A 25,648-nucleotide genomic window follows, 5' to 3' on the forward strand; every position below is an offset into this window, starting at 1 on the left:
TGTAATACGGGATTTCAAGATTGTGTAATTGGTTTTTAAAAATAACTTGGGCGCAAATAATTTTATTGGAATTTTGCAGCAACAATTAAAGCTGTTGAGGCTTTTACACAATCGTGACTAACTCATCTCTCCACTTAACTACAAAAAGACGTAACTTCTATGCATGTTTGCATAAAACCAGCGCAACAGTAATAATTTTGCATCTCATTGGAAGTGAGAAACACATTGTACTATAGCAGTTTTATCTCGCCATATTCAAATGATTCCAAGCGATTTCCAATAATAACCATATAACGTCAACACCATATTCCAGAATACTGTAATAGAAATGAAAAAGTCGATTCGCAATTGAATAAGAATATAAGGGAAAATATTTCTATCTCTATGGTCGCAAAGACCATAGAGTCTTCCCCCTCACACACATATGGCGGATGAGGTTCGCGCGATCACTCGCGCGTTATTTTATGTTAAATCTCGCGGTGCCTGCCTCGTCTTATACACTCCGTGCTCGTCTCTCCAAAGGAGGCTGAATGATGGCAGTTTCGTTGGTTTTGACCACAACTAGGCAGCTTTGGAGGCCGACTCTGCTGGTACCTCGATCGGTGAGAGGTTTATTAAAAACGGTTTTAACCTCGAGTTTACGGGATGCGAAATGAATAAGGACACTTCGGTTGGTTCAGGGGGGGGAATGGGGGAACTTGCTGCGACTTCTCTGATTGGTTGGGGTGAGCCTGATAGGCGGCGCAAACGGAGAAAGAGGCTTTTGCATTGGTTGGCGGTCTTGATAGGGGCGTTTCCCAAAGAGGCGATTTAGATGGAGTGGGTGGGATTATTGCTCTTTGATTGGACAAGTGGAATAAACCTGAGTTATTTTGCAAAATTGGATGGTAAAAACCACACGGCGAAGACAACGTGTGCACTTCAAGTTTGTTGGTTTGCAAAAAAAGGATTCAGATTTTTTTTTTCCTGGTGGGGAAAAAAAGGTCTTTAAATAAAGGAGGTGCTTCTTGAGAACAGGTTCTGGAACTAGAATTCTGTTCGAGAACAGAATTTAACTGCAACTTAACCAAGATTTCTTCATTTTCTTTATTTAATTTAATTTAAATGAAAAAGCCATTTGTTATTGTTAAACACTGGATAGTTGTAGGGAAGGCCTTGCTGATTTATTAGAGATAGATGAAATTAATTCTGGTTATTTTTGCACACAGCTGCTCAAGTCATTGGGAACTCACTGCTCTTTTCTTTTAAATGATATGTTGCTGTAAAACATCTGAACAGTATTCTATTTTATTTTTCATGTTGGAAGCAATGATCTGGTTAATAATAATCTTCTCTAATTAGCTTCTCTGTGCATTGGTTCTGAAAACCTAGAAATAAGTGGGGGGCAGAGGGGGAAATTATAGCTGTTATTGACAAGCATTTTTATACCTTGAGTGCCATCACAAATAATTTAGAATATATTTACCTGTATTTGCATACTTTTTGCTGAAGCTTTTCCACATACGTTCTGTCATACAAAACAGAGGGCATCCACTCCTTTTCCTACTTTCCTGACTTTTCTGATTGTATAGCAAAAATGTAAAGAAGAGGTAGAAAATTAGCCCCAAGTGTTTCTCACCATTTGCTCTGTTACATGGGACTGTTGGGTGTAATTATGTCCTTGACTTAACTACAATTCATTTAGTGACTGTTCAAAATTACAGCAGCACTGAAAAATGATTTATGACCATTTTTCACCCTTACACCCATTACAGCATCTGCATGGTCACCTGATTAAACTTCAGGCACTGGGCAACTGACTAATATTTATGATGGTTACAGTGTCCCTGGGTCATGTGATCACCTTTTGTGACCTTCTAACAAGCAAAATCAATGGGGAAGCCAGGTTCATTTAAGAACCGGATTACTAATTTAACAACTGCAGTCATTCGCTGCAGTCATTCACTTAACCAAAGAAAAGTCATAAAATGGGGCAAAATTCACTTAACTGTCTTCCTTAGTAAAAAAAAATGGGCTAGATTGTAGTTTTAAATTGAGGACTATCTGTACTCAACAGTGCTTAAAACCCACTAGTTTGCTAGCAATGTTGTTGCAATAGAGAAAGAGAATTCTCTGCAGGAATGCTGCTCATTTCATTTTACTTCCCACTATTATCAGTGGGGACAGGTTTCAGCAACAGGCTTAGGGCCAATGTCAAATTATTCCTGTTAGCTGGTGGGTAAATGAAATGAAATGAAATTTAATTTGTTAGCCGCACCCTCTCCAAAAGGACTCGGGGCGGCGTACAATAAAACACATACAATATACATATATATACAATACATATACAAATACAAATAAACACATACACGTACATGTACATGGAGGAGGTAACACTCATAAAATATATATAAAATAGAATTAAAATAACTATTTAAAACACCCTCAGTTAAAATTACAAAATTTAAAAAACCCGTCAGGAGCGATAGGATAAAACTATGGTTGAGCCAGGCCAGCTAATTGGAAGAGGTGGGTCTTGAGCTTTACACGGAAGGAGCGGAGATCAGAGGTAATCCTGATATCAGGGGGGAGGTCATTCTATTAAATCCTATTAATGGAACTATGTTCAAGTTTAGAATTTCATCCTTAACATTTTTGTGTATTTTTATGTAATTTGAATTTGAACAAAGTGATTTTATGTAATTTGAATTTGAACAAGTGATTGTTCTGGTTGTCCCAATTTGATTTTCTGTAAATCACTATATATATATATCAAATATATTCAAATCTTCTTTCCCTCTTAAGAATCACATACTTCTAGATTCTCAAATGTGTTCTCTTACCTATGCTGTTATTTCTGTTTGTCTCCCAGGTGCAGGCTGTAACAGATGGCAGTCGCAGAAATATTGCATCAGTATGTATAGTTTATGCATCTTTACTGTAGAAAGATTTTGTTGTGAAAAACCATACTCCGTTCCATGTTACCAATGTATTCCCCAATGTTGGAACAGGTTCCATAGCAATTGTTTTAGATGGTCAGGCTGGGACCTGTGTAAATATCATGTTGCACTGGACCATAAGGAATGTGGTTTTCAATATTGAATGAAAATCTTCCTCTTCATTCAAAGTTAAAAACTATATATTCAATATTTTCAGACTTTTTTTTAGAACTGTTAGGCATTAGGAATATGTATAGTAGGAACCTTTTTCAAATTGCCCAGATATAATCTGATAGCTAAATTAATTAGCAAGAACAAATAATGAACAATACTGTAAAAGATTTTCCCAATCTTTCATTTTTTTAAAGGTGCTTATTTAATTCTTTTTTCACTTAAAGTCAATCTTTCATGGTCCCTTTTGTCTTTGAATGAAACTTGGATATCTCTGCAATCCTGAGTGATATTGCTTCCTGAAATAAAACCCTGCAGTTTGTTATGGTTTATTTTAGGACATAAAAATTGTAAATGCTTTGTCTGAATTCAGTATTTTATGAATATATTTTATAATGTTTTTACTTAGGAGAGAGACTGTTTTGGAAAGGTAATGTAAAAATGATAGTAGCAAAACGATTCACAGTTGCTATGATGCTTAATTTTACTTTTTCTAATATTAAAGTAAGCATTTTTCTTTTCTCTCTCTTCCACTTTGCGCTGTTCCTATCACATCATCTACAGCAACAGAGTATTGTAAGTAATCTTCCTACCTCATCATTGCATGGAAAAATTAAAGAGCTGGCCAAGGGCTAAAGGCTGTCTCCTTTAGTTGCTGAATATCTAAGAGAATTGTAAATCCCTATCCTGGAAAATCCTGGACAAAGGAAATGGTTAATTTTATATTTTTATTTAAAATGCTGTTGCTGTTTCAGACCTGATGGAAGAGGTCCATTGTCAAAAATCTTTTCCTATGCTTTTCTATGTGGGTTACTCCCAGGAATCCAAATATAGCACAGAGATTGGGTCTGATTCCTTTTCAAAGCCCAAACCTGTCTCATACTTTGTCTCCCAAGCATATCCTGCTCTGTCCAGAGTACCAGACAGTGCACAAGCTTCTTTGTCCCATTGAATTGCCTGTCCATCCCCTCTGCAATGGATAACCACAGGAAAAGCTTTGATTATTCCCCCCCCCCTTTTTTTTTTGATGGATTGATGATGATGATCCTCAATCATGCAGATTCTTTGAGAAGACTATGGACGATTGGATTGCTTGAAATCATCCCTTCTCTCTCTCTCTCTCTCTCTCTCTCTTTCTCTCTCTCTTTTTTTGTAGCCTCCCCCAGCCAAGTATGGAGGTCGCCATACTGTGACCATGATCCCAGGAGATGGGATTGGGCCAGAGCTCATGCTTCATGTCAGAGAATTGTTCCGGTATGGTTTCTTTCTTTTCCACCTTTCTGGAGCTGTGCCTAAAACAAAGTCAACCTAACTCTGATCACCCACCCTGCTAATGCTGGAGGTTTCCATTTTCTCTGGAATACTTAGCCCAGATTTCTCTCTCTCTCTCTCTGTGCCCCAGGCATGCCTGTGTCCCCGTGGACTTTGAGGAAGTTCTAGTGAGCTCCGAGGAATCTGAAAGTGACATACAAAATGCTCTCATGGCTATCCGCCGTAACCGTGTGGCTCTCAAAGGTAATGGTGGTCTTTTGTCCCACATAATCTTGGAGTTGGAAGGGCTAAAACACAAAAATGGAAAAAAGCCAGTGTTCATGTAGAGCACAGAGATAGAATTGTATTGCTGAGACATGAGAAGGTAATGGAGTTTGAAATAGAGGTGGAAACAGTATCTCCTCCGGTGCCCTGAATCTTACAGTGAGAATAAAGAATCACTGTGGTCTTCAAATCTAATTGGAAGTGTTTTTAAATCATTTCTTAAAAGGTACAAACACCAAAAAGTGATTCTATAAATGCATTTCTTGGAGTGCGTTTCTCGGTAACTTACGTTTGCTGCTCAAAAAGCCAGAGCCTTTTATTCATTTTCTTTTCTGATCTTTATAGGAAACATCGAGACAAACCATAACCTGCCACCTTCCCACAAGTCCCGGAACAACATATTGCGGTAAGACAAAACGTCAACTTAAAATGACTGTTTTGGAACTCGTTAAGCCAGACCTGCACAAACGTTCTCTTTCAGGCAGACAGACAGCCATATCTGTTGCTCCAATAGCAACAGAAGTCTATCTGTCAGGTCTATCATTAGACAGCCAGAAGTAGTGGTCCATGTTTAGAAAACTGTCTTTTGCTGATAGCATGTTCAGGTTGGGGTTCAAGGCTGATCGGCTAGATTAAAGAAGAGGGACATAGCCTGTTTCTTTGCAGGCTGCATTTCTCCTGGTGCTTTCTTAAGCAGCTGAAAAGCAGTGACTCTCCACTGTGTGAGCTTGCCTTTTCTATTTCCACAGTACTGATTTGGATCTCTTTGCCAATGTGATTCATTGCAAGAGCCTTCGAGGTGTGGCAACCAGGCACCATGACATCGACATCCTCATTGTCCGGGAGAACACAGAGGGGGAATACAGCAGCCTAGAACATGAGGTGCTCTTTTATACAGGAAGCTTACGGTGTTCTTTTCTCTTTCTACATTTGCTGCTAGCCTCATCCCCATTTGCATGGGGTGGTGGTCGTAAATCTCTATCCTACAGTTGTATATTTGTTGGCTTTGCTGCACTGAGGAAGGTAAGGGAATGGTGATAGTGCTGTATTCTGACACCCCCCCACACACACACCTGTGAATAAACCAGAACACAGGCTTGGCTGTTTGCCACTGTTTAATTACTGTGATAATGAATCCTTTGGCTGAGGGCCCATAATAATAATAATAATAATAATAATTTTATTTGATTAGCCGCGACCCTCTCCCGAAGGACTCGGGGCGGCGTACAATCAAACAGATAAAAAATACACATAAGACAAACATATATACAAAAGAACAGAGACAAATACATATGTGCATGGAGGAGGATGGACTTAAGTGAAAGACAGTTAAAAATACAATTTAAAATTCCCTAATAAAATTACCAAATTAAAAAACCCATCAGGAGCGTTACTAAGTTATGGTCGAGCCAGGCCAGCTATTTGGAAAAGGTGGGTCTTGAGCTTGACACGGAAGGAGCGGAGGTCAGTAGTAGTCCTAATATCCGGGGGGAGGTCATTCCACAGGGCTGGGCCCGCCACAGAGAAGGCTCTGCTCCTAGGCGCCGCCCCATGGCACTGTCTGGTAGACGGCACCTGGAGAAGTCCCTCTCTGTGCGAGCGGATGGGTCGTAGGGATGTATGGGGCAGAATACGATCCCGCAGGTAACTAGGTCCTGAGCCATGGAGCGCTTTAAAGATCGTAATCAAAACCTTGAAACGCACTCGATAGACCACAGGAAGCCAGTGCAGCTCGCGCAGGAGAGGTGTCACATGGGAGTACTTGGTACTCCCCATAATCACCCGCGCGGCCGCATTCTGGACCAACTGCAGTCTCCGAGTGCATTTCAAGGGAAGCCCCATGTAGAGAGCGTTACAGTAGTCCAGGCGAGACATCACCAGCGCATGGGTGACTGTGCGTAAGGCGTCCCGGTCCAATAGGGGGCGCAATTGGCGCACCAGGCGAACCTGGTGGAATGCCCCCCTGGCCACGGCTGTCACATGTTCATCCATGGACAGCCTGGCATCCAGGAGGACGCCCAAATTGCGCGCCCGCTCCACGGGGGCAAGTTGAATGCCCCCAATGGCCAGAGATGGAATTATCTGGTTGAACCGGGGGGCCGGAACCCACAGCCACTCCGTCTTGGAAGGGTTGAGCCTGAGTCGGTTGTCATCCATCCAGACCCGTACGGCTTCCACACACCGGGACATCACTTCGATGGCCTCGTTGGGGTGGTTCGGGGTGGAAATGTACAGCTGAGTATCATCAGCGTACAGATGATATCCCACCCCGAAACCACGGATGATCTCACCCAGCGGCTTCATGTATGTGTTGAACAGGAGCGGCGAGAGGACCGACCCCTGTGGCACCCCACAAGTAAGGGGGCTTAGGGTCGACCTCTGCCCCCCTGCCAACACACGTTGCGTCCGGCCGGAGAGGTAGGAGCCGAACCACCGCAAAACGGTGCCCCGGACCCCCAACCCCTCCAGTCGGTGCAACAGGATACCATGGTCGATGGTATCAAAAGCCGCCGAGAGGTCTAATAGGACCAGGATAGAGGAGCAACCCCTATCTCTGGCCCTCCAGAGATCGTCTACCAACGCGACCAAGGCCGTCTCAGTGCTGTGCCCAGGGCGAAAGCCGGACTGGCGCGGGTCTAGATAATCATTCTCCTCCAGATGTCGTGGGAACTGAGAAGCCACCACACTCTCTACAACCTTCGCCAAAAAGGGAAGGTTGGAGACAGGACGATAATTGGCCAGCTCCGTAGGGTCTAGGGAAGGCTTCTTGAGTAAGGGTCTCACCAGCGCCTCTTTCAAGGCGGCCGGGAGAGACCCCTCACCCAACGAAGCGTTCACTAGGCCCAGGAGCCAGTCGCGTGTAACCTCCCAGGAAGCCAGTACAAGCCAGGAGGGACACGGGTCCAGCAAACATGTGGTAGGTCGCAGTCGTCCACGCAATCTGTCCAAATCCTCGATGGCAACCAAGTCAAACTCCTCCCAAAAAGGTTTCTCAAGACTCGCCACTGGCGTCTCGACTGGGCCACTGAAGGGGACCCAATCCTTCCGGATTTGAGCGACTTTATCCAGCAGATATTTCCCAAACTCCTCTGCTCTACCCTGTAGAGGGGCCTCCCGCGGCCTCTGAAACAGAAGGGAGCGGGACACCCGAAACAGGGCGGCAGGGCGGTTCTCTGCGGATGCAATGAGAGCGGCACAATATCGACGTTTGGCCGTTCTCAATGCCACTAGGTACGTCCTTAAATGGGCTCGTACCTGTGCTCGGTCCAATTCGGATCGGGAGGATCTCCAACGACTCTCTAGGCATCTCTTGCGGCGCTTCATCACCCTTAGCTCCTCGGTGAACCAAGGAGCCAGGGTGGATCGTTGCCGCCGGAGAGGCCGCAAAGGCGCCACCCGGTTCAAGGCCCCGGTAGTCGCATTATTCCACGCGGCCACCAGGTCCTCTACCCGAGGGCGGGTCAGGGCTGCAGGAGGTGGCCCAAGCTCCGTCTGGAACCTGTCTGGTTCCATCAAGCGCCTGGGGCGGAACCATCTAGTGTTTTCCGGTTCCGCCTCCCCGCAGCGAGGGGTAGCACCAGGGAAGTCAAGTCGGAGGAGTGAGTGATCTGACCATGATAGAGGAGTGATGGTTAAATTCACTCCTCCCAGATCACTCAACCACTGGCGAGAGACAAAAACGAGGTCCAAGGTGTGACCTCCCTCGTGTGTCGGGCCCTGAATCATTTGAGTCAGGTCCATGGCTGTCATGGAAGCCATGAACTCCCGAACCCCCTCTGATGCTTCTCCCACTGACGGCAGGTTAAAATCCCCCATTACTAAAAGTTTGGGGGTCTCAACTGCCACCGATGAGATTAGCTCGAGGAGCTCAGGCAGGGTCGCTGATGTATGGCGGGGAGCCAGGTATACTATCAGCAGGCCCAACTGCCTCCCAGGGCCCCATTTCACAACAAGGGATTCACATCCGGACGTCTGTGGCACAGTGGACTCCCTCGGCTCTAAGTCCTCCCGGATAACTCAAGTTCAATAGAGCAACCCAGATAATTCAAATGAAGCAACACATAGTCCAAATGAACAGACACGGCTAGAATACACAGATAGATTTTCTTCACTGTTAATTTGAATGGTTGTTTCCTGCAAATGTCCTCTCCCAATGCCTCACCTATAATCTCTCTTGGGAGGGGCCAATCCACAACCACCTGTGCTTAATCATCTTCTGTGAGTCTGCCTACGAAGTTGCTGCTTCCGTTTCTCAGCCCTTTTCAATCTAGCATCAGGGACAAACTGCCTTTGATCCTCCCTACTGCTTCATGCCTCAGGCGCCTCCTGGTGGGCAACCAGCCTCTCTGGTCCCTGTCCTGAGTCTGAACCCTGCACAGGGTCCTCCACATTGTCCAGGGCAGACTCATATGGTTCCTCGCTATCCGAGTCCATCAGCAGCTCAACCGGATCCTGCTGGGCCACAACAGTGCTGTATGGAAGACGATAGAACTGTCTTTACGATGTTGGCGTGTCAAAGGTCAGCCTGCAGAGTCAGAAACTTGTGGACTGAGAGTCCTCTTTATTAGGAGTTGTTTGTTGGCAGCCCAGAGACTTATCCTACTATGTATCTTTTTCTACCTTTAAGGCAAGACAATGTACTTGCAAAGATTGTATAGGTATAAGGGAAATCACAAGCCAAGATCTGACTTCTTGTATGAAATGGTTCTCTTAAGTCTGGATTTGAGTTTTCTTGCCCTGTAGACACCAGGGCCTGCTTGTGCATGGCCAGTGATGGAACCCAGGAGCACTGATCATGCCCTTTCCACAGAGCGTCTCTGGCGTGGTGGAGAGCCTCAAGATCATCACAAAGACAAAGTCGCTGCGCATTGCTGAATATGCTTTCAGGTTGGCACACGAAGCTGGTCGTAAGAAAGTGACAGCTGTCCACAAGGCCAATATTATGTAAGTTGGAAAATAAAACCCTGAGTTAACGTAGCACAGCAGTCCTTAATTGGGTTAACTGATTTGTTGAATAAACCATAGTGGGCTGACTTTATATAACCCATCACAAACATTGTGGTTTAGTGTGAGGTGTGTATTGTATGTAGAACATTCTGTAGCCTAATAGTAACCAAGCTCTGGGGCAAGTACTGTCAGATATGGTACCTCTCCTTTTCCCATATACCAGGGGTGGCGAACAAGTTCGACAAAAAGAGCCAAAATTTTAAACTGTGAGAGTCAGAGAGCCACACCACGCAGTGACCTGCCAAAACAGACAAACACTCACACAAAAGCATATAATTTTAACAATAATATATTAAACACATAATATAACATGCTCAGTCAGGTGTTTTTTGTTATAAATGTTTATAAACCCATTAGAGCTGCTGTATAACTTTTAAATCCATAAATAAGTGGAATCTCTGTCCACCTAACAACCTACAAGATTACTTGATGACCACAACCAGGAATGCCACACTTGCAGTCATTAAACAAAGCAGTCACATATCTCGCTTAATGACTGCTTTGCTCAGTGACGAGATTGTGATTGTAAATCGAGTACAACCTATACATGGGTAAAGCCTGGTCCTAATATTATCTTCCTTTAACCTAATATATGTATTATAATATATATATGAGTTTGGATTATCTTTGATATCTATTACAATTACAGGCTGTGAGAAAAACACTCGTAGAATTTTGGGAAATATACTAACCATGGAAATTCAATTAAATGTTTTCTCCTATTTAAAACTCTGCTGCTCCTGAATCCAGAGCTTCAATATGCAACCATTATTATTAATTTGAGCAATCATTAGAACCTCACCGGAATCCTGCAGCAACTGTGCTAGACTTTGAAGCATTATTTTTTTGGGCGCAGCAGAGGGCGCTGTTGAGCTAAACCCGGAAGTACGGTCGACGCGACGACGCTTGCCTGCCCTCCACCAGCTCTGAGCTGGTGGAGTGGAGGCAAGCGTCGTCGCGTCGACCGTACTTCCGGGTTTAGCGCGCGATCCGAGCCACAGTATACTAAATAATGGTAAGAGGCAAAGAGCCTCATTTATTTTGGCCGCGAGCCGCATGCGGCTCGCGAGCCGCGTGTTCGCCACCCCTGCCATATAGACTCTTCAGGTTTAGGATAGTTATTTTCTTCTGCTGTGGGGTAGAGAGCCTGGCCTTTTCTCTTGTGTTTTCTCTTGCTCCACAAACATTCTTAACTCTTTTTCTGAAGCTCTCATTGCCTCCGTTGCTTTTGCTGGAGACCCACCATTTGCTGTGGCTCACTTGTTCCTCTTTTCCTCCCCTAAAGGAAACTGGGTGACGGTTTGTTCCTGCAGTGTTGCAAAGAGGTGGCATCTGGCTACCCAAACATCACCTTTGAGAGCATGATTGTTGACAATACCACCATGCAGGTACCGTCATGTTGGTTTAGTTTCAAGTCCAGCTGCAACGGTAGGAAGCTGCTTTACACTGAGTAAGCCCCTCGGGCCATGTTGTCCATTAGATTAATTTAAGTAACAGGAGTTTTCCAGGTTTCCAGGCAGATTCATTGAGTCTGCTCCGAAGTTCATGGGACTGAATTTAGCAATCTGTAATCTTATTTCTTGATTAGGATTTGCGCTTTTTATATGGTGGACAGAAATGATTTTAATTGGAGGTCTTTATGCATACTTTCAGTTTAGATGCAGAGGAATCACCGTGTCTCCTTAGGGAGAAGGGTGGGTAAGAGAGAGAACAAAAAGCATGTTATGAATACTGGGATAACTCACTGCTTTTTTTGAATCTCCAGCTGGTTTCCCGCCCACAGCAGTTTGACGTCATGGTTATGCCTAACCTCTACGGCAATATTGTCAACAATGTCTGCGCTGGATTGGTTGGCGGTCCAGGCCTGGTCCCAGGAGCCAATTATGGCCGTGACTATGCAGTTTTTGAAACGGTAAGGCATGTGAGGTGGCTACGTTTTTGAGAGGGATGGCTCTCCAAATCACAACTCAGTCATGATAAACAGTAAGGAAACACGGGCAGATACCTTTCCGTCCACCATTGCAATATTTCCCAATTATTGGATGCATAACATTGGTGAAATGCATGAAGAGCCTAAGTGGGATACAGGCTCATCGACATGGTTCAAACACCTCCTGGTTGATCAGGCTGGAGGAACTTTTCCTCCATCTGGAGGTGACGGAGCTTTGCAAGCATCTGCAAGAAGCAAATGGTTTCAGCAAACTATCTTTCAGTAGTTTGGTTCTTTGCTGGTTGATGCTGTAAAGAGGAAAAGAATAGAATAGTTTTTTTCCTACTGCGGCTGTTAAGTGAGTATCACGGTCCTCAAGCCTTCTCTTTCTTACACTTAATCCACCTGCAGGTTTAGCTCGCATGCGACTTTGCCAGCTGCTGCCAGAAGCAAGATGCCCACTCTTCCATTTCTCCCGCTTCTCACTGCTGCTTATGAAGCAGTAGAGGTCTTACAGAGCACAGCTATGCTGTGTTGACTGCCTTTCACCTCAGCTTCTTGCCTTGCCTTTCAGTTAATAATGTCATGACTAGTTTGTGTTTTAAAACCTAAGCAGCAGAACCCGTTTCAAGTCCTATTGCTGCAATACTTCTGAATTCTGAAAATTAGCAGTAAATCAGAGTTGGTAAAGACTAGTTAAACCATTTGAGTTCCAATTCTTTATCTGCTCACAACCCGTTAGCCTGACAGAATGCCTTAAATGTCTTCCTTGAAAAAAAGTGGTCGTCTTTTATTTCTGTCGTGGCAGGACCCAGGTTCTTTGATACAGATAGTTCTCAACCTGCAGCCATTTGTTTAGCAATCCTCCAGAGTTACAATGGTGCTGGAAAAAAAATGACTTGCACTTAACGATTGTCGCAGCATCCCCAGTTGTGATCATTTTTGTGCGCTTGACAGCTGGCATGTATTTATAATGTCGCAGCATTCTGAGGTCATGTAATTGGCAGCCAGCCAGCTTCTGACAAGCCAAGTCAATTGTGGAAGCTGGATTTACTGTACTTTTTGCTCCATAAGATGCTCCTGACCATAAGACGCACCTAGGTTTAGAGGAGGAAAATTAGGAAAAAAAAAACCTGCCTCTGCCTCCCAGCGTCCATCTGGTATTTATCCGGCTAGCATCCTTGCAGCAAGCAGGAAACAGTCTGGTTAGCTTCAGCATGTTATTGCAGCCCCAGCAGTGGCTTGTCAGGGCTCCGATCCATTGCGGCCACCACTGGTCAGCTGAGCGGCAGCTGGATCCCAGACTCCCATAGTCCCACTGATCAGTGGGCTGGCTGACTGGAAACACTGCCATTGCTTTCTCTTCCGTGTCTGCTGCCTCCTCCGGGAATGCTGGAGGCCTTCACCGCTGAGCACCTGATCGACAGTTAGTCGGCCACACAGAATGCCGCCAACCAGCTGTTCCAGGCAGCGGGGATTGCTGCCACCATTCACTGCTGCTGCCTGTCTCCCGTGTTCACTCCATAAGCCACACACACATTTCCAACCACTTTTTTTTGGGGGGGTGGGGATATGACTTAATGGAGTGAAAAATACGGTACTTAATGATGATTTACTTGACAACTGCAGCAAAAAAAATAAAAATAAAAGTTGGTAAAATCACGCACAATTTCCTTAACTACCTTGATTAGCAACAGAAGTTCTTGTCCCAATTGTGGTTATAAGTCAAGAACGACCCCTCCAATTATTGTGGGACGTAGCACCCAAAAGGTTGAGGATGTCTTGGGATATTACTGAAATCCTCCCTTGGGTTTTCCTTTATCTCCCCATTTCTCCGCAGGCCACACGCAATACCGGCAAAAGCATCGCAGGCAAGAACATTGCGAACCCCACAGCAATGCTCCTCGCCAGCTGCATGATGCTGGATCACCTTAGGTAGGTAGGTCTGAGGGTTAAATGAAGGATCAGAATATACTGAATGGGTTCCTAAAAGGGAAAGGTGGGATCGAAATGAATAAATAATCCCTAGAAGCAGCTTCCATCCTATTGGGGATGGGGAAAGAGAGGCTGATTTGGGTTGCTGTTCTTAAGAAAGATCTGTCTTCCATTGCAGATTGCACAGCTACGCGTCTGTGATCCGCAAGGCGGTCCTAACCTCCATGGATGATCAGGAAGTGAGTTGCTCTTAGTCTGATATGGACAGTCTTTGATCAAGATATTGGGAAGTAATAAAGGATTGGGTTTTTTTAAAGATCTAGTTACTTGGACTTTAGGGACCACTAGTGTCCTTAGAATCTCTTGGAAAAGTGGAAATGAGTTTCTTGATACTGGATGGAATCTATTTGGGTGTATTGCCATAATAAATACTATATTACACACCATGCTGGAGGGAGTAGAAGCAAGATGTTTTCCTATTCCAGAATGGAGTAAAGTTGCTCTTAATATTTGCCTAGGGAGAAATTCACAGGAGAGCTCAACTAAAATAGATGTATTATAGATGAAAGCCAGTTTGGTGTAGAGGGTGACCTTGGGCCAATCACTCTCTCCCAGCCCTAAGAGGCAGGCAGTGGCAACACACTTCTGAAATCTTGCCAGGAAAACTGCTGGGAGTTGTTCAGTTGCCAGAAGTTAACACTGACTTGGAGGTGCACACACACGGACACACACACACAGAGACGAACGATGAACCATTTTTATGAGTAGAAAGGTGGATTGATAGGATATTTACATAGTATTATAGAGCCATCTTTTGGGTGATCTTCTCCAAGAATAGAGTGTAAAAATAGTCCTCAAAAGGCTTTGATCTGCAACAATGGAAAGAATTGCAACTGGTCCTTCTCCAATAACGGAATTTTGACATTGGAGAAGAATAAAAAAACAACAACCAGAAACAGCTATGGGATACACAGGATGTCCCAGTCTCGGTTTCTTGACTTCCTCTGCAAAGTTATGGGGCTGTACATCAAACGTCCCAGCTGTCAATGATGTAATTTACACGGATCCCATTGGGTACAACAAAAAAGCAAATTAAGAAAAAATGTTAATTCAAATCAAGAGAAGTTTGCCCTGCCCAATTCACCAGGTTGGAGGGGGAGCACCCCCAAAACCTATGGAAGGGTTCCTCCTCCCACCTTGGGTTTACTGTGCTTAAGGTTAATGATGAGTGCATGTCAGATAAACTCATTTATACATTTGAATTTACCCTAGGAGTTGACAAAAGTATTGCAGTACCCTCACCATAACATTTCATTTTCTGTATAAAAGTTTAATTTTATTTAACTTGATAATATCCTCATTTATGCCACCCCTGCTCAGGAACTGTAGTTGCAAAAGGCCAGATGTTCAGCACTGGTCTTCAACTAATTGTGGGACCTCTATTGCTGCAGCGCAGTTGAGAGGCTGGCTTAGTGCAGTTCTGTATTTTCTTCTCTTTAGACCCACACGCCAGATATTGGGGGCCAGGGCACCACCTCAGCAGCCGTTCAATCCATCATGAAGCAGATGAGCAAGCCTAGGTCTCACCTGGCACAGGTAAGAGAACAGAAGGAAGTTTTTAGATTGGGGCTGGGGCTGGTTGCAGTGAATTAATTGCATGCTTGGGCTACAGGGCAGACACACAGACACACAGCTGCATTTATTTTTAGTAGGAAATAGATGTCCAGGCAGTCCTTGACTTATGACCATTTGTTTAACAAGCCAAGTTATGAGGGTGCTCAAAAAAGGTATTTCTGATTCACCCTCTCATGTCCATTGCAGTCTCCCTGCCATCATCAAAATTTGGGCACTTGAAAACTTGTGTATTTACGATGATTGCAGCATCCCAAGGTCACATGATCACTGTTGATGACCTTCCCAGGGGGCTTCCAACAGGCAAAGTCGGGGGTGGGGTGTAAGCCAGATTCTTTTCAATAATTTGGTTAACAAACAATGGCAGAAAAGATTGTAAAATCAGGCACAACTCACTCAATGACTACACTGTTTAGTAATGGATGTTCTGGTCCTAACTGTGGTTGTAGGCCGAGGATTATTTGTAAAGCAAAGGGGGAAGGGATAATGGGCGACAGAGGGTTGTAGCCTTTCTCCCATATGGCATTGGTCACGTAAGTTTAATACCCATCAATTTTCTATGAGACAAAAGTTTGGGGACTGATCCAAGTCAATGGGAGGATGCCAGATGGAAAAAATATTCCAGATTTTCTTTTTAAATGGTTTTACCCATAATAAAAGCCAAGATATCATTTAGAAGAGGTCATTGTAGGTAAGATCAGGTTGAAATGTCACTCGCCTGGCCCTAGACTTTTGTTTTTTGCAGTGTAGCAATTTAGCAACATAGTCTGATTCTGTACTGAAAGACTCTTATCTAATAATATTATTACATTTGCTTTTTGTTTAATAGTAAATGAAGCTGAAGGCCAAAGCTGCCCCCGCTACAGCAGATACCCATTCTTTTTCTTCAGTAAAAGCAAAGGAGAAACTCTTATGAATGGCACAGACCTTTTCATTTCAAACTGTTCACGTATCCTCCTTCTGTATATAGTGTGTAAGTTAATGTTTCTCACCCAGCTCCCTGAACTGGAGGTAATAAATGTAAACAGAGAGGTTTTCTGGAGTCTTGTTTTTAGTCTGGTTGACAGAAAATCGTAACAATAAAAATAAAATGGAGTGACTTGAAATAAAATGAATGCTGAAGTATCCTGAAAACCAAGGTCCGGAGAACAGTAGCCAGAGCCAGGACTGGCTATTCAGTTAAGAACGGGGAATGATGTGAGAAACATTGCAAAAATGGCATTGCTGCTGTTATCTTTGAATCTATGAATGTTGACCGAGTGCTCGTCATCATTTTTATACAATCAGTCTACACAAAAACTATAATAATTTTGATTTAGAAAATAAAAGCTCACACTTATTACAATGCATCCCCCCCCCCCCAACATATGAATAATATAAATTTTCTAATTTGCCTAACCCTTGTGCTATTGGCAGAACGGAGATTCAAAGGAGCCATGGTACTCTGAGTCTTACTGTTTCAATTTTGATGCAATGAGCTGTTCTCATTTAAAAGAAAAGTAATATCCCTGGCTGCAGAAAAGCATGGTTTTTTAAAAATAGATTTGGGGTAGTTGAGCAGGAACCAGTTTGGAAGTGTGTCGAAACTGCTAACTTCAACTTCTGTGCAAACTGGCCCACTTCTGTTCCCATCCCTGTTATACAGATTGTCCACAAGAAAGGAAGATTCAAAAGTTATTGCAAATATTTTAATGAAAAAAAATTTTTTTTTGAATTCAATTCATGTAACAGCACAGCATTCAAAACACGCATACTCCCCCCCCCCAAACACTGGCACACACGTGGGGCACCCTCTAAATCAAGGCCATGGCTTCTCATTAGGGAGATAACAGTGCAAGAAAACAGAGCTGTCTCGCTTTCATTGGGTTTGGTTGTGGGGCACAACACAACTTTGGTATAAATAATATTTTCACCCAGATGTTGCCCACCCCACTCTCCCAGGTTGAGACTGGAGTGTTCAAGGGAATCAGAACCACATCTTTTAGTCCCAGCTTCACACCAGAGACTCCAGATTCAAGTCAGATGAATCCAGTTTCCACAGAAACAGGAACTCCAACTTAGCTCCAACAGAGTATCTCTAGGAAAAGGAAAAGATGTTGGCTTTATACTCCTGGCTCCAGGTCTTTATTTCTTTTGCATTCCTTTCCCAGGACATTTGGAAGTGGAAAGTGTGGGGGGGGAGACCTTATAAATGTAACAGCTCCCACTTTTCTTCCCTTCCCTTCCCTATTCAGTGCATCCAGCAAACAATAAGTAGAATCCATTTTAAAGGCACAAAGTAGCTTCAATAATTTTGCTCATACGGCTCAAGCTTTTTATGAGCAGCCGTTCTTTCTTTGAAAAAAATATATGCTAATCACAAGTAGCATGTATTGAAAATCAGAATAAGAGTTGCGACAGCAGCCCAAGGTGGCAACAATGCGAACAACCCCCAAACATCTGCCAAGAAAACACACTAACCGCACACATACAGCTAGCTTGATTTCCCTCCCTCCCCCCAATCCTGCAAATGATAACGGGGATTATTCTCTATTCCTAACCATCTCAAAAGTTGGATACAAAAAAACGGGCTAAAGGAAATGAAACAGCATAGAAGTAAAAACAACATTGGACATCACAAGGCGTATTAGAAAAATCAGGCTGCTAAAAAAATTCTTACTACATCCCTTTCAAAAAAATTTCCAATCACAACTATTTTTTGAGTTTCTCAAGATATCAAATGATGAGCAGATAGGCAACCCTTGATTAGTGAAAAGCATGCATATTGGGGGCTATAGTCTAATAATATGGAAAGGGGCCCTAAATGCTCATTGAAGGAGGGATATTATTACATCCTTCCGTTTATTCAGCTGCTTATAACAACTTTAGAGAATCTTCCCAGAAAATCTTTTATCGAAGTATTCAGAACCCACTGGAATAAGAATCCTTCCTCTCCCACTTTGCTATTTATGTAGTTCTATTTCTTTTGCCATTAGTCTTCTCATACTGCTACATGCTTCCACTGTTAAATTTCTACATCAATACCATGTAACTACAAAATTTCATTCACCTGTATAAATTGTTGCTCAAAAAAAGGCCACATTTTCCTGGAGTTAAAATAGAAGTTTAGGCAGGGGAGGGGATATATTTTCTTCCAACAACAACAAAAAGTTGGCAGCTCTTTCCAGCTTCTTGCTCCAACTCTCAGGTACATCCAACTCACCATCCACCTTACACGTACCCATTCCTCTCAAATTACTTTTCTGTCACACTCGTTTGGTTTTTAAGGGTGGGAACCTTTAAACATATACCTTAAAAGGGAGAGAGAGAGAGAGAGAGAGAAAAAAACACCTGCAAAAAATCTCAGAACTGGTTAAAAACAGTCGAACAGCATTATTCCAATGGCACCTAGAGAAGATGGCCACTGTCAACCAAGAAGGCATATGCTATCAAAAGAAAAAGAAAAAAAGGGCAAGAAATCCTGGTCATCTTTCATTTGTGCTTCAGAAGTAGCCATAAATTGATGTGTGGGATACCAGTCCAGCCATACGAACTCCATCTTAATCAGCCAGAGTCTCCAATCTTGGAACTAAGAGGAGTAAACATTCTTCCCCACATCCATCACTCCAGCAAAGCGGGCTACACCACGAGCCAGGAAACGTCACGTGGGCCAGAATTCCCTTATTTCATCTTATCAGTTTGCTTTAGCAAGGTTTGTCCCTAAGAGTTTAGCCATGGATGCTCGAGGCACTGGGCGGCTGTAGCACGGTCTTCTGGGATGTATTCCATCATGGGCAACAGGAAGTCCGTGAACTGGGCTGCTTGTTCGAGAGGCCACTCATATTTCTCCACCAAGACCTCATATAATCCCCAGTGCTTCAGGTTCTTTATGTGACGTAGTTCCCCTAGCAAGACAGGCAAACAAATGGGAAAGTTGGAAAGGTCTCAGCTGATACTGTGATGACCGTGATCAGCAGCAAACCTAACATGCTTTCAGTTCACAAGGCCATACGTGTACAAGGTAAGATACAAGAGAACATCAATAGAGAATGGTTGTATATTAAAGACACTGACATGCAGCCATGATATAAAGGTTTACAAGCTGCTTCTGCATGAAAGCAACTTCATTCTGGATCTCACCACAGTAAACATCGCAACCTTCCTACAATTTACTGCAAGCAAGTAGACCACTATTTGTACTGGTTCACCAGAAAGCTTAAGTCTTTTCAACCTTCACCCTGTGCCTGATTTTTGGTTCAGGAGAATTTGACCTTTCTCAACTCTCTCCCTTTGAACAAACTTTGAACACACATGCATTGGAGCAACATTTCCTCTAAAAGATCACCCTCCGAATGCTACATTTTCCAACTCACCTCGCCGGTTGAAGTACTCACGCGAGTACCGCCCCGAAAGAGCAAAGTGTGGGGGGATATCACCAAGTAATTCAACAATGTGGGCAATATGATCTGAAAGAAGGAAAGCATTAGTGCCATGAGCCCCCGTTTGGAGGGGCCACTCAACTCTGCTACAAGCTATGAGTACAGGGAATTCTGGGATTTATAAGCCCGAGAGAGGGCCTCCTATTTCTACATCTTGGAGTAACTGGCTGGGTATTGAAGACAGAAGGAAAGAATTAATATCAGGTAAAGCACTTTCTCTTTGGTAGCAATAGGAAGAATTTATTCATTCAATTTGTATAGCCTCTCATCTCAAACCAGTGGGACGTGAACATTCATTAAAAAAATTGGAATGGTTAAAATACAATACAAAAAAATAAATACAAATAGCAGCCAAGAGATATTATAATACATTGGTGTCAACATAGCCAGTAAATGGTGCCCTTCACACATTTGTGGCTCCTAACCCAGGCACACAGCTGGGTCTTCAAGGCCTTCCAAAAGGCCAGCAGGGTTGGCTGGGGCCATCCTGATCTCAGGAAGGAGGGGGTTCCAAAAGGCAGATGCTACGTCAGAAAAGGTGTTCTGACCAAGGATTCCCAAGAGCATGAAACAAACTCCTTGTCCAAACCCCCCCCCTTTTATTCTGTCATTCACAGCTGGCAAGTCTTTCAAAGGAGGATTTACGGTCACAGACCTTATCTGGCTTGGAGAGCTGACAGGCCGATATCTGCAGAACTTGGCAAGGAGTCTCAGAGAGTTACTGACCAATTAGTGAACTAATTGTCTCCTGCAAATTCCACTCCCCTTTCACTCCTTTTTATTTCCTCTGGGAGGGGCAAGTCATCATCTCGCCTTACTCCCAAATCTACCCGTTCTTTAGTTGTTGCCTTTGTCTGGCAACTCTGCACATGTGCACACTGGGAACAGGTTCCAGCTGTTGGTCTGCCTCACTGATGTCTGCCTCTGAAGACAGCTGATAGCTGGCATCCGTCTCTGCCCCCCCGCCCTTTGCCTCCAACACAGAGCCCTCATCAGAGCCTTCCCCAGACTCCAGGACTGCCCATGTTCCTCCCCAACCTCCTCACTGTCCGAATCTGCTGCCAGCTCCGTTGGCTGCTGGTGGGCCACAACAAAAGGCACCACTCTTGGTTCCCGCCGCCTGGCATTCCTTGGCTGACAGGACCCAAAGCATGCCCATCCTGCTGGACCAGATTGGACAATAGAAACAACTGGGAAAAATGTTCCCTCAGACAATCTGGTCCCAAACTATGAAGGGCTTTGAATGTGACAACCACCACATTGAATTGCACCCAGAAACTCACTGCAAACCAATGCAGCCTCCAAAGCGGTAGTGTTGCATGTGCTGAATAACTGATACCATTTGCAACCCATCCGGCTGCTTTTTGTACCAGCTGAAGCTTCCAAACTCCACAAGGGCAACTCCATACAGAGCACATTGCAGTAGCCTAGCGGTCATGAGTGACAGTGAGTAGAGCCTCCCAGTGCAGGAATGGGTGCAACTGGCACATAACCTGAAGGTATGCATAGGTCTTTTTAGCCATGGCTGCCACCATACCTACTCTTAGGAGGTCTGGGTCACCCAAGAAGATGGTAATGGATAAGTAATGTGGAGTGATCTTGGACTAACGTGTCCCTAGAATTCTTCACCCGCCTAATTCAAAGCGATATGGGTTTTCCACTTCCCTTTCCAAATTGAAATTGTTTCCTCAGCTTTCCCTATCGTGACCATGATTCCCCCCTCCCCAAAAAAAAGGGTCAGTCCAGTCGCTTTCTCAACATAACCCTCCAGTGTTCCAGTTTGCTTCATGAAAATCTGCAGCAGCATCCCGCACCGGTGTTTTTAAACTTCAGCCATTTAAAGATTTGTGAATTTTAACTCCCAGAATTCCCCTTAAGTCTAATTAAGGACTTAAAAGGCGCCAAGATTGAGAAACACTACTCCACACCAGAAGTGGTAATTCTGCCGGTTTGCCCCGGTTCGGGTGAACCCGCGGTGACGGCGGAGCCTCCCGCCCAGACATCATCATGGACGCTCTACGCACAGATGTGCTGCGTGCTCCTGAACCAAGCGCACATGTGGCTCCTGGTTCTGAATCGGTAGCGAAGACTGGAGCATTTCATGCCTGCTCCACACCCATCCCCCTCCTCAGTTCAACCGGCCGGTGTTCCCTACCTTCGTCCCTTGTATAATCTTCTCCAGAGTGAGGTTCAAAGAGATAGTCTCCAGTTGCCAACTCAAAAGCCTGCCGAATAAGAGAGGGAGGGAGTTTATCTTGTGTATGAGGATAACAGTACAGTGGAGCTAAAATAAAACACCCCTTCCCCAGAACCCATGATATTCCAAATGAATCATCTTCAGGATTCCAAGTCTCAAACAATTCTTTCTTGAGAGCTCTGAGTAAGTAGTGCTTAAATGTTTATTTCATCACACCCTAAAAAATCAGATTGCAAGTCTACAAGGGAACAGACTGCGCTGCTATTATTTGCGTATTACTGGATTTTACATATTACTCATCTAAAATTAGCTTCAGCAAATGTGATTACATGGTTAGCTTAAGGCTGGGATCAGCAACATGCTACTCATTGGCAGCAGAAAGTGGAATATCACCCCTGACAAAAGATTTCAGGTGATTAATTTGGTGACTCCTAAACGTACAGTTTACACACATTGCTTAATCATCATTTAAAAGTAACTCAAGAATCTTTCAAAATTGTTTACTGTGTGCTTAAGGTTATCTATCTGTCTCTGAAGTATAGGGAAAACTACCTACTGGTTTTGGGTGGTTAAAGACATCTAAAATAATTTATTTTGGATTTGGTAAGGGCTTTTGTTCTGTTTTACTGCTTTAAATGCAAAGTTATTACCTTACAAATACAAACAAGCAACAACCTAACATTTACATACCAAGTTTGAAACAAGTTTGCTTATTATCACAACCACCACAGGGAGGTGAAGAAACCTTGAGCTCGCTGTTTATAAGATAATAAATTAGGTGACAAAATTACTTGTGGTTGCAAGGGAATTCACAGCAGAACTTGAAAAATATGTCAGCCGATGGTTTAGCTGCAAATTGCACAGGAAGTTGTGTCGGAATTTTAAAAATCTATTCTGCATAAAAGCAACTGTCAGCAGGATTTGGCATAAAAGTTACAAAGAAGCCGGAGAAGAAACTTCCCCGAGAACTTACCATACATGCTGTGCTCCAGATATCAGCTGGAGTGTTATAGACAGCACCAATCAGGACCTCCAAAGCCCGATACTGGCGAGTCTGAATGTCTTCTGTAAAGTGTTTGTGCTAAAGAAATTAAGCAGAGAATGAAGAGCCATCCATCGCCTCTTGTGTGTGCCTAGCATATATCCTCGTTGTCTTCAACTCTTTGGACAGTCTTTCAAACAATGACCCAAATATTCTTCCTGCCATGTCTAATTCCTCCTATAAGATTTTTAGCCTACCCACCCTAACGTACACCCCCAAAGAAACCTTCCCAGGAACAGAGCCCACCTTGTTCATGATATCAAATGCCTTTCATGTAATTCTTGCGCTTCACATTTCCCTTCACATAACAAATCAAGAAGAAAAGCAACCCAGGACTAAGGAGAAATTTCCTGACAGTGAGAACAATTAATGAGTGGAACGACTTGCCTCCAGAAGTTGTGGGTTCTCCAACACTGGAAATTTTGAAGAAGAGATTGGACAACCATTTGTCTGAAATGGTATAGGATTTCCTGCCTGAGCACGGGGTTGGGACTATTATTCTGTTACTCTGTTAATATCATTTCTCCCCTTCAGTGTAAAAGTTTTCCTTATTCTTCCTATAGGAATTTTCAAGACTTTCCATTTTGTAACTTCCTAAACAAGCCAGATACCTTTTGCAACACAACCCTAGTTTTCCATTCCCTACAGGCAGCCACCCTTATTGGGGAGGGGAAAGAGATCTGCATGAATTACTCACCACCCAACAAGCATTGCCCAGATCTGCAATCTTCACTCTGATCTTGTCTGCGTTTTGGGGTTCCAAAGGGTTCACCAAGAATTCAGAAGTGCCAAAAGCTGCCCGGACATGGTAGAAAAGAACAAACAAGAACCATTGTGAGGAATCAGAATCAAAAGCACACGTACCTCCTCTCTAGAATGGAAATGCTGCTCTAGCATCATTTTGGGGGGGAGGGTCACCATGATATGGAAATCAGAGCTAAGGAGGAGTTTTCATTCAGAGATAATGTGTTACCACAACTTTAAGGAAGTTTGGTTAAGAAGGGAGGGGATGGAATGGTGGACGGATTGTGGCATGTAATTTCCAAGGTGGGAAGCTGGCATATTTAACAATGCTTGGCTTGCTTCTCTTTGCCTCCCTCCAAAGTTGGAGTAAGTACTCACTGCTGGGTGAGAGAAGCCCACCATACTCCCGCTGGTTAGAAACGCCTGAGAGGGCTGATCCAGAGAAAAGCGATCCTGAGAAGCCGGAGGTGGCAGAGTCAGGGCTGACATGATGGCTGGCGGTTCCAGGTGGGGAATGCCCATTGCAGCTGTCGTAGGCGTTGTGTGTGTAGAAGCCAGAGGATGACGTCAAGCTTTGGGGACTGCAGGCCAGAGATCCCCCCGAGGGCTCTCCCGCTCCAGAGACTGAGATGGGGCAACTGCAATGCCCTTCTGCGGAACATGATGGAAGGTCAAGATATCCCAGCAAGAGGAAGGAAAACATTATTAGCCAAGAGGAAAAGACAGAGACATGCTCTGGAGTAAAGTAAAGCACATCAAAAAGGGATGCCTGACAAAAATCCTTATGTCTTATTCAAAGTCTCAGAAGCAAGGATCCAAAATCAGAATCTTGCTTTTATTTCTGTTTTCATAAAACTTGGATCATCCAACACAAAACCATTCAGACAGAAAAATAAAGCTACCGTACTTCTTGGTAGTGTAACTTCACTGAAGTATGGAATTCAGTTCTATAAAGTATGGCAAAGGCCACCAACCTTGAAAGGAAATTAGACAAACTAATTCCGGATTATAAACTCCTAATGACCATTAGCTGTCTGTATGTCCAGCCTCAAAGGCAGGATGTAACTCAAGGTTAATTGCTAGAGAACAGCAATTAAGGTCCTAGGACCACAGTTTATGAAACACTGACCTAAAGCATGGTTGCCCAATGTCTTGGCTTTTCTGGGCCACAATGAATGAAGATAAATTGTCTTGGGCCGCATAAAAATATATAGTTAACATATAAGGTAAAGGTAAAAGTAAAGGTTTTAACATATAAAAATGCCATAATAGTATTAAAAGTTTGATCTTGTGGGGTTGCATTACTAGCTGTTCAGCGCAACGTGTAACCTGTAGGTTGGACATGCCTGTCTTAAGAGTTTCTGAAGTTTTGCTGGTAAATAAATCAAGAACTGTATACATACAATAGCTGTGAAATAATTTATAAACCTGCCTAGTTAGACATTTATTCCTCCCTCTGAGAAACAAAAATACTACTGTTATGTGGCAGGATGCCTGTATTTACGACGGGCTTAAATATAGTTTAAGTCCAGACTCTAAGTGATTACTAAACAAAATGGACAATAATCTGTGGAACATACAAAAGCAAACATACAAGAGTAAAACAGGCTACCTAACAAAGTGTTCTCTCTCTTTCTCTTTCCCTCTCTCTCTTTCCCTCTCTTTCTCTTTCACTCTTTCACCCTCATGAAAAGGGCTATGTTGCATTGTATCCATTTAATGGATATATATCCACATAATGACCATATGCCCTTTGTTATAAAGGACAATCCTTTATTTCAGAAAACTCATTTAGATTTTGTTTTTCAAAAACTCACTTTTTTCCTTTATTTTAGTCATTTAGCTTTACAGTACCAACTGTACTGTAGTGCAATCTTCCACATTCTTGTGAAAAAAAAATGAGTTTTTAAAAAAATAAATCTACGTGTGTGTTTGATTTTAGGTACTTTTATCAAAATATGCATTTTTGTAGTTTTCTTGGTTTTCTCTGAATTTTCTTTTGTGTAGCAAAATTATAAACCAAAACCATTTTTTAAAATCCTTTTTGGTCTCTGCTTTTTCCAAGAAAATACGGCCCAGATGTAAATCTGCCATATATTTCTGTCAAGCTTGTGGGAA

The 25,648-nt window shown here is 43.5% G+C and overlaps 2 protein-coding genes across 7 annotated transcripts in view; one reads left to right on the plus strand and one right to left on the minus strand.

Moving 5' to 3' along the window:
• Positions 1–422: 422 nt before the first annotated feature.
• On the plus strand, positions 423–16,166 carry IDH3G (isocitrate dehydrogenase (NAD(+)) 3 non-catalytic subunit gamma). Its single transcript, XM_081939837.1, has 14 exons — positions 423–602; positions 2,852–2,893; positions 3,654–3,665; positions 4,246–4,343; positions 4,492–4,604; positions 4,971–5,031; positions 5,375–5,507; positions 9,436–9,569; positions 10,918–11,020; positions 11,398–11,544; positions 13,403–13,497; positions 13,676–13,736; positions 14,998–15,093; positions 15,959–16,166. The coding sequence occupies exons 1-14, from the start codon at positions 531–533 to the stop codon at positions 15,959–15,961; spliced, it is 1,170 nt and encodes a 389-aa protein (XP_081795963.1). The 5' UTR covers positions 423–530; the 3' UTR covers positions 15,962–16,166.
• A 643-nt stretch (positions 16,167–16,809) lies between these two features.
• SRPK3 (SRSF protein kinase 3) overlaps positions 16,810–25,648 on the minus strand; it is a 36,866-nt gene continuing 28,027 nt past the window's right edge. For 5 of the 6 annotated variants that reach the window (XM_081935263.1, XM_081935260.1, XM_081935262.1 and 2 more), the window contains 6 exons: positions 23,909–24,181; positions 23,484–23,581; positions 22,718–22,825; positions 21,703–21,772; positions 19,482–19,574; positions 16,810–19,013 (listed from right to left, as the gene is read on the minus strand). In XM_081935263.1, the coding sequence (XP_081791389.1) occupies positions 18,829–19,013; positions 19,482–19,574; positions 21,703–21,772; positions 22,718–22,825; positions 23,484–23,581; positions 23,909–24,181 (827 nt within the window). In that variant the 3' untranslated portion in view covers positions 16,810–18,828. The remainder of the gene's footprint in view (positions 19,014–19,481; positions 19,575–21,702; positions 21,773–22,717; positions 22,826–23,483; positions 23,582–23,908; positions 24,182–25,648) is intronic. The other variant, XR_014173754.1, reaches the window with a different exon arrangement.

Source organism: Natrix helvetica (genome assembly GCF_964273705.1).
Source record: "Natrix helvetica genome assembly, chromosome: 1".
Classification (NCBI taxonomy): Eukaryota; Metazoa; Chordata; class Lepidosauria; order Squamata; family Natricidae; genus Natrix; species Natrix helvetica.

Bases quoted from the DNA above. Each gene is read 5' to 3' on its own strand.
- IDH3G (XM_081939837.1), top strand. From the start codon at position 531: ATGATGGCAGTTTCGTTGGTTTTGACCACAACTAGGCAGCTTTGGAGG. The intron at 11,545-13,402 runs GTAAGGCATGTG...ATTTCTCCGCAG, and splicing joins ACTATGCAGTTTTTGAAACG to GCCACACGCAATACCGGCAA. The intron at 13,737-14,997 runs GTGAGTTGCTCT...TCTTCTCTTTAG, and splicing joins CCTCCATGGATGATCAGGAA to ACCCACACGCCAGATATTGG.